The sequence below is a fragment of the Heterodontus francisci genome, chromosome 30 (assembly GCF_036365525.1).
Source record: "Heterodontus francisci isolate sHetFra1 chromosome 30, sHetFra1.hap1, whole genome shotgun sequence".
Classification (NCBI taxonomy): Eukaryota; Metazoa; Chordata; class Chondrichthyes; order Heterodontiformes; family Heterodontidae; genus Heterodontus; species Heterodontus francisci.
In genome coordinates, this window is record NC_090400.1 from 52,135,777 (window position 1) to 52,153,655 (window position 17,879).

A 17,879-nucleotide genomic window follows, 5' to 3' on the forward strand; every position below is an offset into this window, starting at 1 on the left:
CATTCAGCCCAAAGGGCGTTTATGCGCCACATGAGTCTCCTCCCATCCCACTTCATCTCACCCCATCAACAGATCCTTCTAATCCTTTCTCCCTCATGTGTTTATCTATCTTCCCCTTAAAAGCATCCTTGCTTTTGCCTCCACTATTCTTTGTGGTAGCAAGTTCCATATTCTAAAACCACTCTTTTGGTAAAGAAGGTTCTCCTGAATTTCCGATAAATCTAACCTGGGGGGGGAATGAGCAACTTTAAAATAGCACTTTCAGCATTGCACACCACACTGTCATCTTGTAAAACTTTATTCCACAATTAAGAGTCACAATCAACTGTTCCACACTGAAAGCTTAATTTCTGTGGCATTCGACATTTAAATGCCTGAACATTTAAGGAGGGGGTAAATGGTGGGACCACATGGGAAAGCGGAAGGAACTTAGGAGGTGAAGCGATTGCAGATCCGGTTGAGGGGTGTATAGACGACCAGCGAAGGCACGGAGGGAGATAGCTAGGAAAATAGTTTCAGGAAAGAGAATTTCAGCACAGTGGCTGAAAGATTGGCCTTCAGCGGTGGAATGGGAGCACATGGGAATCGGGTGCAAGAGAAGTGTAACAATGATCAACAACCACAAATATATTTTGCTCATTCTTTGCAGAATGCAAAAGGTGGTATTATCACAGACCTGAGAGAGGAAAACAGATTCTAGTGAACTTAGCTCATGATGTGCTCGGTTTAGTTGGAGTAATACATGGTGGCAGCAGTAGCTAACCAACGAACTGTAGAACAAAAAACGCGAACCGTTTGAATCTTCGTAACCTGCGTTAACTATGAATGGCAAATTGACCCAACTGTTTATTTTAAGTTCCAGATTTCCTGTCTCTCCCTTCCCAGCAGTCACTTCTGTCTGGGGCTCTGCTCTGAGCTCAAGATCAAAGCATCTACTTAACGTGGCTCAGAGTGGAAATGGGTTCAGTAAAATCCACACGTGTCCGACACTGGCAGCAAGCATCAGGCAACACACTGACTCCAAGTCATCCCCATTAACCTGAAGACATTAACACCCATAATATCTACAAAGTGTGCATAGGGCATGTCTCTCTGTGCTCTAATCTGAAGATCTCAATCTGCACCCGTGCCAATTCTAATGCAGGGCTTTGTATATTTAGATGATTTGGTCACAAATTAAAACTGGCGTATAAAAACGAGGGAGCAAAGAGCACCAGGATGTAAAATTGTGCCCAGTCACTGCAGGAAGCTGTATTAGCTGTTGGCAACAAAACTGGACAAAGCACAGGACATCAGGTGACCACCCCACCTTCTCACAGCACCCACTCCCATCTCACAATGAACAGTCATCTACCATTGATGAAGTGAAACCATAGGCCGAAATCTTGACAGTTGAAAGGAAGCAACTGTTTGGGTATTTAGGCAGGGGGAGAGAGAAACACCAAGCAGAACTACTGTGTGAACAATGTATCCAACCGGAGTCTTTATTTTTAAACCATTTTGTTTATCATATTTTCAGTGGGAAGGAGGAACAGAGTATCTGCTTCAGAGAACAAATATGGCGACGAAAGCTTTTCGCGACGATCTTCCCTTCTCACTTCTGTGGGACTAGGTTCAGAATCGGGGATCCAAAACCTTCCACAAGCAGACAGTCAGAGGGGGGATGTGTTTGAACGATTTCCGCCCAGTTCAAGCAGAGGGCTTTTGCTTTCGGTGTTTTGCAAACCATTCGTTGCTCTTGTCTGCTGCGATAGCCTGTTGGGAAAAGAAGCAGGATTACTGCCTTTACCCAAGCAGGAAAATTGATTGTTAGGGGATCAGACACTTCCCTACTTTTCCAGTTCACTTTGGAGTGGAGAGGAACCAACATGAAGAGACACAGGACTACTGACACCACAGCATTAAGCTTGTTGTAGCTCATATTGACATTACCAATCATTACAACCCTATATTAGGATTCCTATTGTAAGCACTCCAACCCACTCATAATTTTCCATCTGACAAACAGACAAAGATCATTTTTAATGGTTACAAGTTCTTACAACTTAACTGGAGACAACAAGCCCTTTGATCACTCATTTTAATTATCACTGCAATTCTCATCACGAGCAATTGAGTTGTTTCTCCCCCTCCCCACACCCCCACTCCCAAAATTGACTTATTCCCAATGTGCCCCAGGACCAAGAGATCTGGGATCAAATCCCAATTTCCATCAATAACTCCCACTCCAGCTGCCATCGAGCGCTCTCCTGCCTGGGTTGTTGGTTAAAGTGTTAGTGGGGAAAAGTATGTGAATGATGGGAAGGGCTCTACTCAAATAATTCTTGGGGGTCAACCCCCACCCCCCTCACCCAAAACAAATGCCACACAACATGGACAGAGGACACGATGGCTCCCTGTGGTGCAAGGCTCTGGGGACTGTAAATGGTGAATTTGTTTCCATATCAAAGATAAAATTACAATGCAGAATATCGCCAGATGTGAATTGCTCCAAGACTCACCCAAACTCCATAAGCTGCACATTGTCCAATTCTGCACTACTCACATCCTTTCCCACACTAAACCCAAGCTTAACCATTACTGTACTTGATCTACACTGTCCTTCGACCTACTGAATCTAAAACTCTCATCCTGATCTATGAAACCCATCCCAGCTCTGCATCTACCTCTAGCCTTACATGTTCCCCTGGAATCTTTAGTCCTTTGAGTCTGTTGCCTTCTCTCTGTCCCATCACTGGTGACAGAGCCTTTGGCTGCAAGTCTCTGCTGCTCCTTCCTTAAATCCCTTCAGTTGTCAGCCTCTCTCCCCAACTTTAAAAACTTCAAAACCCATCACTTTGCTCCTCTCCCCTGGCTCCCTCCCCACCCCCTCTCCCCTGGCTTCCTCCCCGCACCCCTCCCCCCTGCCCGCGCCCCTCCCCAAGCTCGCTGCCCACTTCCTACCCGCGACTCATTCCCTGCTCCCCTCAAACTCATTTTTTCTTCCTTTCCTTTGTTTGTGATGCGCCTTGCAAGATTTTTTGGTATATAAATACAAGCTATGAACTAGAATGCGCTGCCTGAATGGGCTGTGGAGGCAGGTTCAGTAGTAACTTTCAGAAGGGAATTGAATAAATACTTGAAAAGAAAAATATGACCAGGAGACAGCAGGGTAGTCGGACTAATTTAGCAGCTCTTTCAAAGAGATAGCACAGGCATGTTGGGCTGAATGGCCTCTCTCTGAGCTGTTTGATTTTAAGCTGCTGTAATAAAAGATGAGTTAGGGGAGGGGAAGGAATGGGATATAGTTCTATCTGAACATTTTGCTTATCTGTGGGTTGATTTCATGCTCCCATGAGAAAAAGGTTATGTGCCTGCTGTACTCACATCATCCAGTAGCTTACTGCCATTGGGATCCATCCTGGAGAGCTCACGGAAAGCTGCATCACCCACAAGGCAAATTTCATGGCCATCCTGATGATTAAAAGCAGAAGGCTGAGTTCCCGTAAACAGAACCTGGGTGCAATGCTAAACCTGCCTAACTACCATGTAGTACAAAAAAACCCAGCTCACCAAGTATCTGAGAATTATTTAAAGGAAAGCCAGTCGTTCATTGGAGGAGGAGGGATAAAGGACATCACTGAGGCAGTGCAACATTGCTGACAGTCAAAGTTCTGTCTGAAAGCACTCGTGAGAATCGCCGTGGGATATTTTACCATGTTATAGGAGCTATATAAATGCAAGTTGTTGTTAACACGTCAATAGCGTAAAAGGGGCAGGTTTAATTTCTGCGTTCTGGATGGTTCCTGACCTCAGCCAGGCTGAACATAAAGGCTCATTGCCTCCCGAGAAAGGGGGGGAACAGATGGGTAGGTGCTGTCAGAAAAGAAAGAAAAAAAAGACTTGCATTTATATAGTGCCTTTCACGTCCTCAGGATGTCCCAAAGTGCTCTACAGCCAACGAAGTACTTTTGAAGTTTAGTCACTGTTGTAATGTCAGAAATTCTGCACAGCCTCTCTCTTACTGCAGCCCCTTTAACAACAACTTGCATTTATATAGGAATGTAGGAAATAGGAGCAGGAGTAGGCCATTCGGCCCTTCGAGCCTGCCTGCCCCCCCCCCCCCCCAATCAATAAGATCATGGCTGATTTTCTACCTGTCATTTTCCCGCACTATCCCTTGATATCTTTAATATCTAGAAATCTATCAATCTCTGCCTTGAATATACTCAATGACTGAGCCTCCAGAGTCCTCTGGGGAAGAGAATTCCAAAGATTCACTACCCCCTGAGTAAAGAAATTCCTCCTCATCTCAGTCCTAAATGGCCGACCTCTTATTTTGAGACTGCGTCCCCCGGTTCCAGAACCCCCAGACAGGGGGAAACGCCCTTCCTGTATCAACCTTGTTGAGCTCTTTAATGGAGTAAAACATTCCAAGGTGTTTGACAGAAATGTTATCAAATGAAAATTTGTCAGTGTTCCGTGACGTTGCACTGCCCAGCATAAAACAGCATGCAAAATCAAAGCGCAGAACTCTCCCCACAGTCACTTTGCACACTTGCTGGAGCCCAGTGGTTATTTATGATCACCTGGTCAGTAAATGCCTACCCCCGAGACCAGGGCAAACAGAAACTTTTGCCCACTGACCCAGAATGCGGGAACTCACCGGGTCTGCCAGGATCACAACCTCCACTGTTGCCTTTCCAGGAGTGTCTAGACTCACCAATGGCGTCAGGATCTTCTGATTCTCCCTCTTCATCTGGGTCTCGATACCTGGCAACTTATTAACAATGGAGCAATTCTTAGACCGAAGCAGTTTCAGGCAGCGGAGGACTGCTGACATTTGAGAGTTTGAAAGCGACAAAAAGAAACTGTTTGTCGATGCTCGTTCTGTTGAGAAACATTGGCAGCAACCATTCAGGGTATTTCCCCCTTACTCCATGCCTAGCCGGACAAGCCTGGGTTTTGTGACAGAGCCGCAGCCCCAGCAAAGCCGGACTTCCGCCCATCGCCCAAATGCCACCCCCCAACCTGGATTGACCTTTTGACTCCAGGGTCAGCTGCATGGTTGGGATTGTTGGGTGCAATGCAGAACTGAAGCTTTACTGCAGGAGATTTCGGTGTTAAGTAGCGGGGTTGGGGGGGGGCGGTGACTTTAGGGTGGTGGGAAGAGGGCGTCAGCCTCTGAGCTGCCTGAAAAATTATTTTAAAACATTTTTTTCTCCAACAGGAGTTCTTGGCAAAGGCCATATTAAAGCATCTCATGCTCTGGTATTAGGAGCAGGGGAATACGTGTAGGCTATTCAGTCCCTTGAGCCTGTTCCACCATTCAATTGGTTCATGGCCCGACCTCCCTATAACCCACCACCACTCCAGCTCCATCTCCCCTTCTAAGGGCATTCTTAAAATCCATTCTATTGGCCAAGCTCTTGGTCAACCCTTCTAACACCTTCTTTCCTTAGCTTAATATCCAGCATCAGTCATTATACAATCTCCCGCAGCCAACTGAGCAGCTGGGGATTTTTTTTTAAAACTTTAAAGGTGCTACACAAATACAATGTTTGTTTTTTTGGGGGGGAAAATGGGAAGAGGTTGGGGAAGCAGCAATTCTCCAGCTTAACTCCACCAGAAGACCAAGCATTTTCCTCAGAGCACACTGGCATAAATCACGCAATGGCTTTCACACATAACATTAAAATGGCACAGAACTCTTCTGGTTCCTCTCTTCTGTCTCCCAACTTCCTCAAAGAAAATTAAATTCCACCAAGATAGCTCCTGCCCCTTTAAGGTGGGAAATCCCCTCTCTCCCTACTCTCCTTGCAAAATTCTCTATTTAAACCCCTCCCCCACATTACCTGGTCTCTTGGACAAGAGAAAGCAATTCTTCCGTAGGCTGTACCATGATCGACAGCGCACCCAATATCCTGCAGTTCCAGCTTGCACTGCAATACAAAGTAAGATAGAAAAACAAATAGACCTGGGTGTCAATGGCTAATATGCCACCAATGTTACAGAAGAACATAATAAACAGGAGCTGGAGTAGGCCATTTGGCTACTTGGGCCTGCTCCATCATTCAACTAGACTATGGCTGATCTTCTGCGCCAACTTCCTGCACCATCCCCATATCCCTTAATTCCCTTAGCGTCCAAAAATCTATCTATTTCAGTCTTGAATATAACTCAGTGACTGAGCATCCACAGCCCTCTGGGGGAGGGAATTCCAAAGATTCACAACCCTCTGCGTGAAGAAATTTCTCCTCATCTCAGTCCTAAATAGTCAAACTCCTTACACTGAGACTATGCCCTCTAGTTCTAGACTCTCCAGCCAGGGGTGGTGGAGGTTGGGGCGGAAACAGCCTCTCAAATCAATGGCTTCTCCCTTGTAAAATAGCAGAGACATTACACATCCACTCACGTTATTTTATTGCAATACCACCTCCCCTCCCCCAGAGCATGAGAGTCAGGTGTTGGCACCCTGCTCACTGTCCCCAGATGTAACTGTAGTGAGAGGCAAACCCCTCCCTAAAACACCCAAATCTCCACCATGCCAACATGGGAGGTTCAGTGTCCGTAACTCCAGGCACAAACCTACCATTGTGGCTTTGAGCCTTCCCCTGATAGTATTTGTAAAGTACACTGGTTACAGAATCAGATACGGAGCTCCCACTCCCAAAATAAAGGGGACAAAAGGAAAAAAAAATTACAAGTCCATCTAGGACAAGGAACGGGGTGGGCGGCAACACGACCCTATTATGGTGGGACCCACTTTGTTGAGAGTCTCCGCAGTCCACAATCCCTCTCCTGAGCTTTATAAATAGGGGCATAGAGTACAAAAACAAGGAAATTCTGATGAACCTGTATAAAACTCTAGTTCGGATTCAACTGGTATACGAGCCCAATTCTGGGCACCACATTTTAGAAAGGATGTGAAGGCAGAAAAGATTCATGAGAGTGGCTCCAGGGATGAGGGACTTCATTTACGTGGATAGGATGGAGAAGCTGGGGCTATTCTCCTTGGAGAGACGATGATTGAGAGGAGAGGTGTTGATCGAGGTGTTCAAATCAGGAGGGGTCCAGAGAGAGTAGATAGGGAAAACCTGTTCCCATTGGTGGAAAGATCCAGAACCAGAGGACACCTATTTAAGGTAATTGGCAAAAGAAGCAACAACGATATGGGGAAACACCTTTTCACATAGCGAGTGGTTAGGATTTGGAATGCACTGCCTGAGAGTGCGTTGGAGGCAGATTCAATCGAGGCCTTCAAAAGAGAACTGGATAATTACCTGAAGAGAAAAACTTTCCTGGGCTATGGGGAAAAGGCAGGGAATTGGGACTAGGTGAATTGCTCTTACAGAGGGCCGACACGGATTGCCTCCTTCTGTGCTGCAACCATTCTATGATTTCAAGCACGTTGTGGAGACAACTTTCACCAAGCTCCTTGAAAAAAACCCACTGAAGTTCAGCAATAAGAATTTATTGCCCTAATATCTCCTTATGTGGCTCAGTGCCATGTTCTGTTTAATAATGCTCCTGTGAAGCACCCTGGGGTGTTTTATTATGTTAAAGGCACCATATAAATAAACGTTGTTGTTGCTAGCCTTGGAAGCCACATTAAATATAGGAACATAGGAACAGGAGTAGGCCATTCAGCCCATTGAGCCTGCTCCGCTATTCAATACAATCATGGCTGATCATCCACTTCAATGCCTTTTTCCCCGTACTATCCTCATATCCATTTATGTCAATGGTATTTAGAAATGCTTTAAACATACTCAATGACTGAGCTTCCACAGCCCTCTGGGGTAGAGAATTCCAAAGATTTACAACCCTCTGAGTAAAGAAATTTCTCCTCATCTCTGTCCTAAGTGGCTTCCCCCTTATTTTGAATATGCACAAAAAAGAGAAAATATAGTCCAAATGGGTGCATATTGGACTCATGGGCGCGATATTAACTTAAGGACGGGAAGCTTCTTGTGGGGAGGTGCGGGCAGATGACAAACTCTTTGCTCACTTCCTCTCGTCCAATATGTGGCTAGATTTAGCGTCTCAGAGCAGCCAACTGCGCAGGACTCCCCCGACGCTCGGTTCATTCTACACCGTGGCGTCAATAATGTCATCAGGTGCCGCGACTTTCAAACCGTAACAAGGGCCCTCCCGCCTGCCTTTGGGGGAGCCTCATCAATGCATTGATCTTGGGGCAGTAGAAATATAAACAGCAGGAATGGTGGCGGGTTGGAACCGAGAGATAGAACTTTAAGATTTTAACCCCTCTCACACCATTCCCACTGGAAGAGAGGCCATGAAATCTATTGAACCTAAACTATGGACCCAGATGCTGCCACTTCTGTCACCCTGATCAAGCGATGTTTTAAAATGGAAGACCAATCGCCTAAGTTTGAATCACGATTAAAACCAACGTGGGGAGCAAGAACTACTTAGTCTTTCTGCTCCCTTCTTAACTAGCGAATGTTGAAAACCCCAAGTGAGGTGCAAACAGCACCACAGAATCCAATCTAATTATATTGATTACGCATGGAACTTCTCGTCAATCTGGAGTACGGAGTTATGAAATTGAAGGCTGACCATCCAGCAATGTGTGTTTCAAATGTGTGTTTCATGGCATCTGCCAACTGGCTGGTTAACATTTCAAAGGCCAAGACCAATTCAGAGTGTAATATCTGCTCAAAGTACACAGTGGTATGAATCTGCATCTCTGCATTTCTTTCAGTTTCTCCTTCTCCCCCACCTTCAACCTGTCTGTACTGATGGAATCTTGTACATGTGGTTTGGTGAAAGCTCACCTGGTCATCTGCGTATCCCAGCAGGGCTTGCTTCCTGGCATCATTCTTTTCATAGACTTTCATCCCAAGCAAATTGGACCAGTAATGGATTGAGCGCTGGAGGTCTGACACCCCCAAGGTTACCTTCTGCACGGGATCTGCACGAGCAACACTGCATTACCATTTGAAGTGACAACAAAAAAAAAATGAATGCAACAACTCGAATTGCACCATTGATTAGTCAAACTTCCTGTGCCGTAATCCAATGCTTAGCCTTTTCCACGAGCTGCAAGGTGCTCCTGAGGGATGCAGGCTAACACAAAACTCTGCTCGCAGCAATGGTGAAGGCATATGCATATCCCCCAATCCCACAAATACAGATAAAACATCCACAGGCATATGACAATCAACGCATATAACACATGGCTTCCTGTCACAAAATATAGGTTTAGTAGGGTATTTAGGAGGGTTTGGCATTGAAAGGGTAAAACTGCTAAGCTATTAGATGAATTTCCTCTGGGCTAAATGCTGCAGGCACAGAACAGCTAATGGCTGGAGCGGGTAAAAGGATGTAAAACTCTGCATGTGGATGTCCAGAGAGCAAATAGACCAAAAAGAAGAGTTAGTAATTGGTGGAAATTTGCTGTGGAGAGAGAGAGAGAAAGCAAGAAGGTGGGCTAGATAAGGGAATGAATGCACAGGGGGTGGGAAGAGAGGGAGCCAACAATACGGTGCTATGAAACCATTCACGAGGCACTCCGGCAACCTTCTGCTTTTTCACATGGCAATTCCACCTCAGTTGCCCACTCAATTTGACTTTGTAAACCAAGCACTTGGTTTACAAAACCTATTTACAAAGATCACACACAAAGTACCAATTTACTGTTCTGTCCAGTATGTAGAAGAACATTTGTAATGCTGCAATTACACTAGCGATATCTAAACAAATGTCAAAATTGTAACAAAATTCACCAAAATATTTATTTATTTTAAATTTATTATTTATTTATACTAACCCGGCAGTAATCCCATATTCCCTACCACCTACCTACACTAGGGACAATTTGCAACAGCCAATTTACTTATCACCTGCAAGTCTTTGGCTGTGGGAGGAAACCGGAGCACCCGGCGAAAACCCACACGGTCACAGGGAGAACTTGCAAACTCTGCACAGGCAGTGCCCAGAATCGAACCCGGGTCCCTGGAGCTGTGAGGCTGCGGTGCTAACCACTGCGCCACTGTGCCGCCCGCAGGGGCAGGGGCAGTGAAGTGATTACTTTTTTTTTTTGCTGATCAGAGGTTTTTAACATTTTTTTTTGTCAGGAATTACTCATTTCACATCTTGCACACTCAATTTACCAAACTGGGTCCAGAACTTTCACAAAAGCAATTGATTAAAGGAACTAAAATCAGTCTACAAACCTGTCTTTGGCCGTTCCTTATCCACCAAAAAGAACCTGTATCCTCCAGGGGCCTCAGTTACAAACACCCCGTCTCCATCTTCAGTCAGTGTCCATCCCTGTTTTTTGGCATTGCTGACTGCCTCACTCGACTGAAGAGTAATCCCCTGTAGGGAGGGGGGAGAAATAATTTAACATTGCCAACGTGCTGCAGATGAAATTTTTGATGTTCTGTAGGAAGGACACACCTTTCGCTTCCTTCGTATAGGAACAGAAGTGAGCCATTCGTCGCCTCGATCCTGTAACACCATTCCATTAGATCATGGCGTCTCTACATCAACTCCATTTAGCAACGCTGCTTCATATTCTTTCATACTTTTACCCAACAAAAATCTACCCCCTCCATCCCCAGACAGATAAAGAAATCTTTAACAAAAAATGCAACATTAAAAAGAACCACTCACCAGGAAGTCGTTCCCTAAACGATAGTCACCTACTCCGTAATTATAAGTCAATTCTGACACAAAGTGACTGTCCTCTGGGCCAAATCCCACCATGGTTTTACTCCACTTGCCATCGTAAGGGCTGTAATGCAATTTAGAAAACATTTGGAACAACAAACTGGGCTTGTGCTGTTCACATCCTCAGGTTGTCACTAAAGAGCAGCAGGAGTAGGCCATTTGGCCCTTCAAGGCTGCTCCACCATTCAACAAGATCATGGCTGATCTTCTACTTCAACCCCACCTTCTGCACCGTCCCCATATCCTTTAATTCCCTTAGTAAAATCTATTGATTTCAGTCTTAAATATACTCAATGGCTGAGGATCCACAGCTCTCTGGGGTAGAGAATTCCAAAGATGCGCAACCCTTTATTTATTTATTTTATTTAGAGATACAGTACTGAAACAGGCCCTTCGGCCCACCGAGTCTGTGCCGACCAACAACCACCCATTTATACTAACCCTACAGTAATCCCATATTCCCTACCACCTCCCTACATTAGGGGCAATTTACAACGGCCAATTTACCTATCACCTGCAAGTCTTTGGTGGTGGGAGGAAACCGGAGCACCCGGTGAAAACCCACGCGGTCACAGGGAGAACTTGCAAACTCCACACAGGCAGTGCCCAGAATCGAACCCGGGTCCCTGGAGCTGTGAGGCTGCGGTGCTAACCACTGCGCCACTGTGCCGCCCTGCAATGGGGAGGCATAAAATTTAAGCATCCTCTGTCTCGCCTTTTGCATGTATGGTCTTGAGGCCTATCCCAGTTAGCGGAAGTGATCTTGTACTGCATGGAAGCACAACATCAACCAAAGGTTGAACTGAGATTCCAGAGTTCACTATTCCCTGCAGGTTTAACATTGATGTAAATTGGAGTGAAGAAATTTCTTATCTCAGTCCTAAATGGCCGACCCCTTATCCTGAGATTGTTCTAGATGCCCCAGCCAGGGGAAACATTTTCTCAGCATCTACCTTGTCAAATCCCTTAAGAATTTTATACATTTCAATGAGACGACCTCTCATTCTTCTAAACGTCAGCCTAGTTTGCTCAATCTCTCCTCATAGGACAATCTTCTCACAACAAACAAATTATTTTTGAAGGGTAGTCACTGTTATTAGGTAGCAAAAAGCAGCAGCCAATTTGCACACAAGGACCCACAAACAGTAACGTGGTAAATGACCACACAATCTGCTTTTGTTGGCACTAACTCAAGGTTATGTTGGCCATGACACCAGGAGAACTACCCTACTCCAGTGCCATGGGAATTTTTGCATCCACAGAAACAGTCAGACGAATGTTTCAGCTGAAAGATGGCATCTCTGACAATGCAGCACTCCCTCAGTACTGTACTGAAGCCACAGGGTAGATTATGTGCTCAAGTACCTGGTGAGGGGTTCGAACTGACATTTTCTAACTCAGAGGCAAAAAGTGCTACCACTGAGTCAAGCTGACACTCCAATTTACATCAATGTTAAACCTGCAGGGAAAAGTGAACTCTGGATTCTCAGTTCAGCCTTTGGTTGATGTTGTGCTTCCATGCAGTACAAGTTCACTTCCGCTAACTGGGATAGGCCTCAAGACCATACATACAAAAGGCGAGATGGAGGATACTTAAATTTTATGCCTCCCCATTGCAGGTCACCACCCAGACAAGGGCTTGTGGGCAACCTTCTCCTGTGCCTCTACCAAGCTAGAGGTGTAGTTGCCCTGAATATTCCATCTTTCTTACCTGCTCATTGGACAGGGGAAATCACTTAGCCACTTTCTCTTGACCACAAACTCACCTTGGGTAGCGACAGGGGTAGATTTTCCCCGTTCATTATCTGTAGCACAATTTCAACCGCAAATAGATAAAAAGCATGCTTTCAGTTTCAGCACCAACGGAAAATCTGCTGCCCTTTCTCCCCAACGCAATCTCTGAGCAATTACAGCAGATTAAACCGGATCCATTACCAGTAGAGGATTCTTTAATGGTTGGGTTGATAAACACTCTCGGCAAACCTTGTGTCTGCCCAAGCAATCATGGAAGATCAGGAGCTTTCTGGTCATTGGAAATCAAGTGAAAAAATGTATATCTCTGTGTTCATCAACCCTCGCTCCCACAACCAATAAATAAAAAGGTTCTACACACCCATTGCAGCTTGCTTTGCAGCCTTCTTCAAACTCCTCGTGTCTCAGCACCTGCACAAACATCCAACATGTGAAAGTCAAAGCCAAAGCCAGTCCAAACGTCCTTCCCTGCCACCAACATTAATTTTTCCCTTCATTTCGGAACACACAGATTATTTGTGAGAATGTGATTTCATGACCACTGGATCTCTTCCCATACATCATCCAAGCAGCCATTATTCATGCGCGAGCTTTGATTGTAAGGGTCCACATGCTACTGGACTGTGGGGAGGCCAAAATAGAGCCTGATCCTATCTGCAGGAGTTGCTGATGGCGTTAGTTGAGGAACACTGCCCATTATTTTGCCTCCCTAATCTAAGAGCACTGAGGTGATTGGAGGGCCCAAAACACTGCCCAACTAAGACCAGGTAACTCAATGACAACTTATATTCCACAGCATCTTTAATGTCATAAAATTTCCCAAGATGCTTCACTGAAACGTTATAAAGCAAAATTGGACGAGACAAGTAAGGTGATATTTAATCAAACAGATGGATTTTAAGGGGCGTCTTAAACTACCAAAGAAAGGTTAGAGAGTCAGAGAGGTTTAGGGAGGGAATTCACGAGCTAAGGGCCTCGGTAGCTGAAGGCACGGCCGCCAATGGTGGAGCGATTAAAATCAGGGATGCTCAAGATATCAGAATTAGGTGAGTGCAGCTATCGGAGAGGATTGCAGGGCTGAAGGGGATAAAAGAGATAGGGAGGGGCGAGGCCACGGAGGGATTTGAAAACAAGAATGAGAATTTTAAAATCAAGGTGTTGCTTGACTAGAAGCCAATGTAGATCAGCGAGCACAGTGGGTGATAGATGAATGGGACTTGGTGTGAGTAAAGACACAGACAGCAGAGTTTTGGTAGAATGTGGGAGACCAGTCAGGAGCGTGTTGGTATATTCAGGTCTTGAGGTAACAAAGGCATGAATGAGGTTTCAGCAGATGAGTTGAGGCAGGGTGATACTACGGAAATGGCCTCAGCAGGAAATGGTGACTGAAACTAGGAACTTCCTAGCTTGAATGGCTTGGCTCCTGATTGGATAACTTGCAAATGTATTGGGAGCCTTCTAGAATGCTCTTCAATAAATCGGTTACCAAAGCTCCCCAACACCATAACGACCTCATGCTAGCACAGATCCCACTGCCACTCATTCCCGCCAGATGTTTGTCCCTACTCCTCGGAATGTGCAAACACATATCTCAGATACTTGATCCATTAGCTGGTACTCACCTTCTACATTCAAACATAAAGAATGCCCACATGTAACAAGGTACATGGGGGCTGCTATGAGTCAGTACATTCAGGAGTGTGGGAATGGGAGCATAACATTATATGTATCAACACGTCAGACAACAGTCTGCACCAACATATAAAACAGACATGTAGAATGGGTCCTTTCATACTACCAATGAAGAACCTCCCCATAATTTTTAATAACTTATTCCAGGGATGAGGGCATTGCTGACATTTATTGCTCATCCCTCATGGCTCTGAGATTCTGGCAGTTGTGAGCCTTCACATCTGAATGGCTTGCAAGGCAGAAAGCTTTTCAGCATCAATCACAGTGTTCCATAAAGGCTAGACCAGACCAGGTAAGGACAACAGATTTCCTATTGGAAATTTCCTAAAGGATATTAGTGAACCAGTTTTTCTTAAATGACAATCTGACAGGTTCATGGTCATTTTTACTGATATCAGCTTTTTTTTAAATTTCAGATTTAAACTAAAACTGAACTCAAATTTTCACACTGCAGTGCTTGGATTTGAACTCACCTTCAACTGAATTATTTAGTCCAGGCCTCTGAGTTACTAGTCCAGCAAAATAACTACTGTATTGCAGGATTTGAGTGCATCTCTAATCTAATCTTTCTTTGAGGAGGGAGGGACTGCAATGACAGAAGTTAAAAGTGAGGATGACAATACTTCATCATCACACTTCATAATGTCAGTTCATATTGGTCCAGGAAGGAAAATTTGGTGGTCAGCTGTTTGGTGCCAATGGGGACAAGAGGAGCTGGAGATGGGTCTTGTGGATGGGATGAGCTTGGCCCAGGCATAGGGGAAACTAGGGAATGATGTAGATTTGGTAGTTGGGAGGTTTGGTGCGCAAGGAAAGGTGGGAAGCCAAGTGATCAATCCCAACCTTGGTGACAAAGTCCACGAGCTTCTCAACCTCAGAGGTGAGAACAGATGAGAAGGATTTGAGTAGACGATTGGTAATGCAGAAAAGAAGCCAGGGGTCATCTTTGCTCTCCAGGATGCTCATAAAGCACTGAAGAGTGAGACTCGCCATCAGGTGCTATGTTCCAGCCAGACCCAGTGATGGGCGGTTCAGCCAGATGCACTCAAATCTGGTGACCATAGGGGCCACGCCAAGTGAAAACAACCAGAATGGGAGACAATAAAGGCTTTTCTAGGGACAAAAGAGCATCTAATATAACAGTTAGGGTGTGATTGGCCCTTAATTTACCACATTACCTCTGCAACTATCAGTTTGCTCAAAGGATAGGTACTTCAGAATTGAAATGGAATACTCTATACCATGATCCAAGTTCTGATGGGGATAAAGGAATGATAGGTGAGGAATAAAACTGGTCAGAATCTGTGCCTGCCACATAGTCACACACATTCTTTGACTCGTGGGCATTGCAAGGAATTAAATGTCTCACAGACATGAACATCATGATTTAATTCTAAGTTTCCTTATGCTTTGTTGAAAAGTACATTTGAAGTTAATGTTCCTTTATTAGTTGTGCCCCTTCAAAACAGTGCCGGGGGGGGGGGGGGGGGGGGTGGGCAGGTGCAAATATGCTTATTTTCATTGACATTGGGGCAACCTGGAGTATTGTGCAGAGTTTTGGTCTCTATATTTAAGGAAGAATATACATGTCTTGGAGATGGTACAGCAAAGGTTCACTAGATTAGTCCCTGGGATGGGAGGGTTGTCCTATGATATGAGGCGGAGTAGTAAATTGTGTCTATATTCTCTAGAGTGTAGAGTGAGGGGTGACCTCATTGAAAATTCTGAAGCAGCTTGACAGGGTAGACACTGAAAGGTCATTTCCCCTGGCTGGGAAATCTAGAACATGGGGGCACAGTCTTAGGATAAGGGGCCAATCATATTGGACGGAGATGAAAAAATTACTTCACTCAAAGGGTTGTAAATCCTGGGAATTCTGTATCCCAGACAGTTGTGGATGCTCCATCATTGAATATATTTTAAAGCTGAGATAGACAGATTTTTGGTATCAAGGAATATGGCGAGCGGGCGGGAAAGTGGAGTTGAAGCCGAAGATCAGCCATGTTTGTATTGAATGGCAGAGTAGGCTCGTTGGGTCATATGGTCTATTCCTGCTCCTATTTCTCATGCTCTCCTTATGGATCATTTGAAAAAGGCATATAGATTATGTAACATCCAGACAGGAAGCCTTGATCAACAGTAATCTGTATGTATTCTGGGGTTAGCCGGAGGTTGTGCTAAACTCCTGTACATTCTGTCAATAGACCTTTATGTTTTTCCACAAGCTGCAGGGTCTGTGAATTTTTACAAAACCAGGAATTTTATCACGTTTGTCAGTGCCACTTAAAATCAACATAAAAATAGGGCAACAATTTGACAGGCCACTTATTTTAACCAGATTTGCTACCTTGGCATTAAAATTTAGCACATAATATCTGGAGGTTGTGAAAATGCAGTTCCTGAACGAATCAGAGAGATAACAAATCACTTACCCAACCTTAACAGCCTGTACATCTACTGCAAAACTAAACAGGTCTATTTTTGCATTGTTTCTTTGTAGAGGCTGGGGTTTTAATCAAAAAAGCACGATTTTCCCAAATGAAACAATGCTGAGAGGGGTGTGTAGCTGATACATGTAGCTTTGTTGGTGGTGGGGTATTGCTCTAGTTGAATAACTTGAAAACGCAGGGAGACCTGCACAGAAGCTACTGCTTAAACGTCCAAGTTGGTAGAGAATTATAAACACCAAACTCACAGTCATGCCCAAAACATCCCTGTAAAACCTGGCGGTCCGAGCCCGATCTCCTACTTTGAACACAAAATGCAGCGCCCTGCCCAACACCATGATAACCAGAAGCAAGGCTCAGCCGCCTCACGTGACCTTTTCATTTTGCTACATCGGCGCATGCGCACCTCCAGCAACTTCCTGCTTGCTCAACACTGAGTCTCTGCCCCAGTAAATGAATAGGAAAAGTCTCAATGCTATCCATTGCACCTTGGGGGAACAAATTGTGTATTTTTTTTTGTTAAAAAAGCAAACAAATGAAAATGCTAAAATAAAAACACACAATGCTGGAAAAACTCAATAGGTTAATTAGCACTTGTGGAGCAAGCAGACAAGTTAATGTTTCCGATACAGACCCTGCAATTAGAACTGTATGACTCTCATAGTCTTCCTTCTGCTCAGAATCGACCTGAAACAATTTTATTCCTCCTCTCCTAAAGTGGCAGGGCCTTGCTTTTTAATTGTTCTGCCATTGGTGGCCATTCATTCGGCTGCCTTGGCCCTAAGCTCTGGAATTCCCTCCCTAAACCTCGCTGCCTCTCCTTCTTTAAGATGCTCCTTAAAACTTACCTCTTTGCCTAACCTCTTGGACATCTGTCCTGATATCTTCTTTTGTGGCTCATTGTCAAATTTTGATTGATAACCCTCTGGTGAAATGCTTTGGGACATTTTGTTATATTAAACACACTACATAAAATGCCATTGTACAGCGAGCTCGCCACTGGTATCAGACCCACCGGCCGTCCATGTCTCCGTTATAAAGACGTCTGCAAACGCGACATGAAATCGTGTGACATTGATCACAAGTCGTGGGAGTCAGTTGCCAGCATTCGCCAGAGCTGGCGGGCAGCCATAAAGACAGGGCTAAATTGTGGCGAGTCGAAGAGACTTAGTAGTTGGCAGGAAAAAAGACAGAGGCGCAAGGGGAGAGCCAACTGTGCAACAGCCCCAACAAACAAATTTCTCTGCAGCACCTGTGGAAGAGCCTGTCACTCCAGAATTGGCCTTTATAGCCACTCCAGGCGCTGCT

At 44.9% G+C, this 17,879-nt stretch overlaps 1 protein-coding gene across 2 annotated transcripts; it reads right to left on the reverse strand.

The window, feature by feature from the left end:
• Window positions 1-1,459: 1,459 nt before the first annotated feature.
• glod4 (glyoxalase domain containing 4) lies at window positions 1,460-16,952 on the reverse strand. Of its 2 annotated transcripts, none has more exons than XM_068010616.1 (9): window positions 16,820-16,952; window positions 12,794-12,843; window positions 10,624-10,744; window positions 10,182-10,326; window positions 8,781-8,917; window positions 5,835-5,921; window positions 4,703-4,759; window positions 3,367-3,453; window positions 1,460-1,755 (listed from the first exon to the last, which is right to left on the reverse strand). In XM_068010616.1, exons 1-9 carry the CDS (start codon window positions 16,907-16,909, stop codon window positions 1,690-1,692), a joined length of 840 nt encoding a protein of 279 aa, XP_067866717.1. In that variant the 5' UTR covers window positions 16,910-16,952; the 3' UTR covers window positions 1,460-1,689. The 2 variants fall into 2 exon arrangements, with proteins under 2 accessions (XP_067866717.1, XP_067866716.1); XM_068010615.1 differs by having other exon boundaries at window positions 4,646-4,759.
• Window positions 16,953-17,879: the final 927 nt, after the last annotated feature.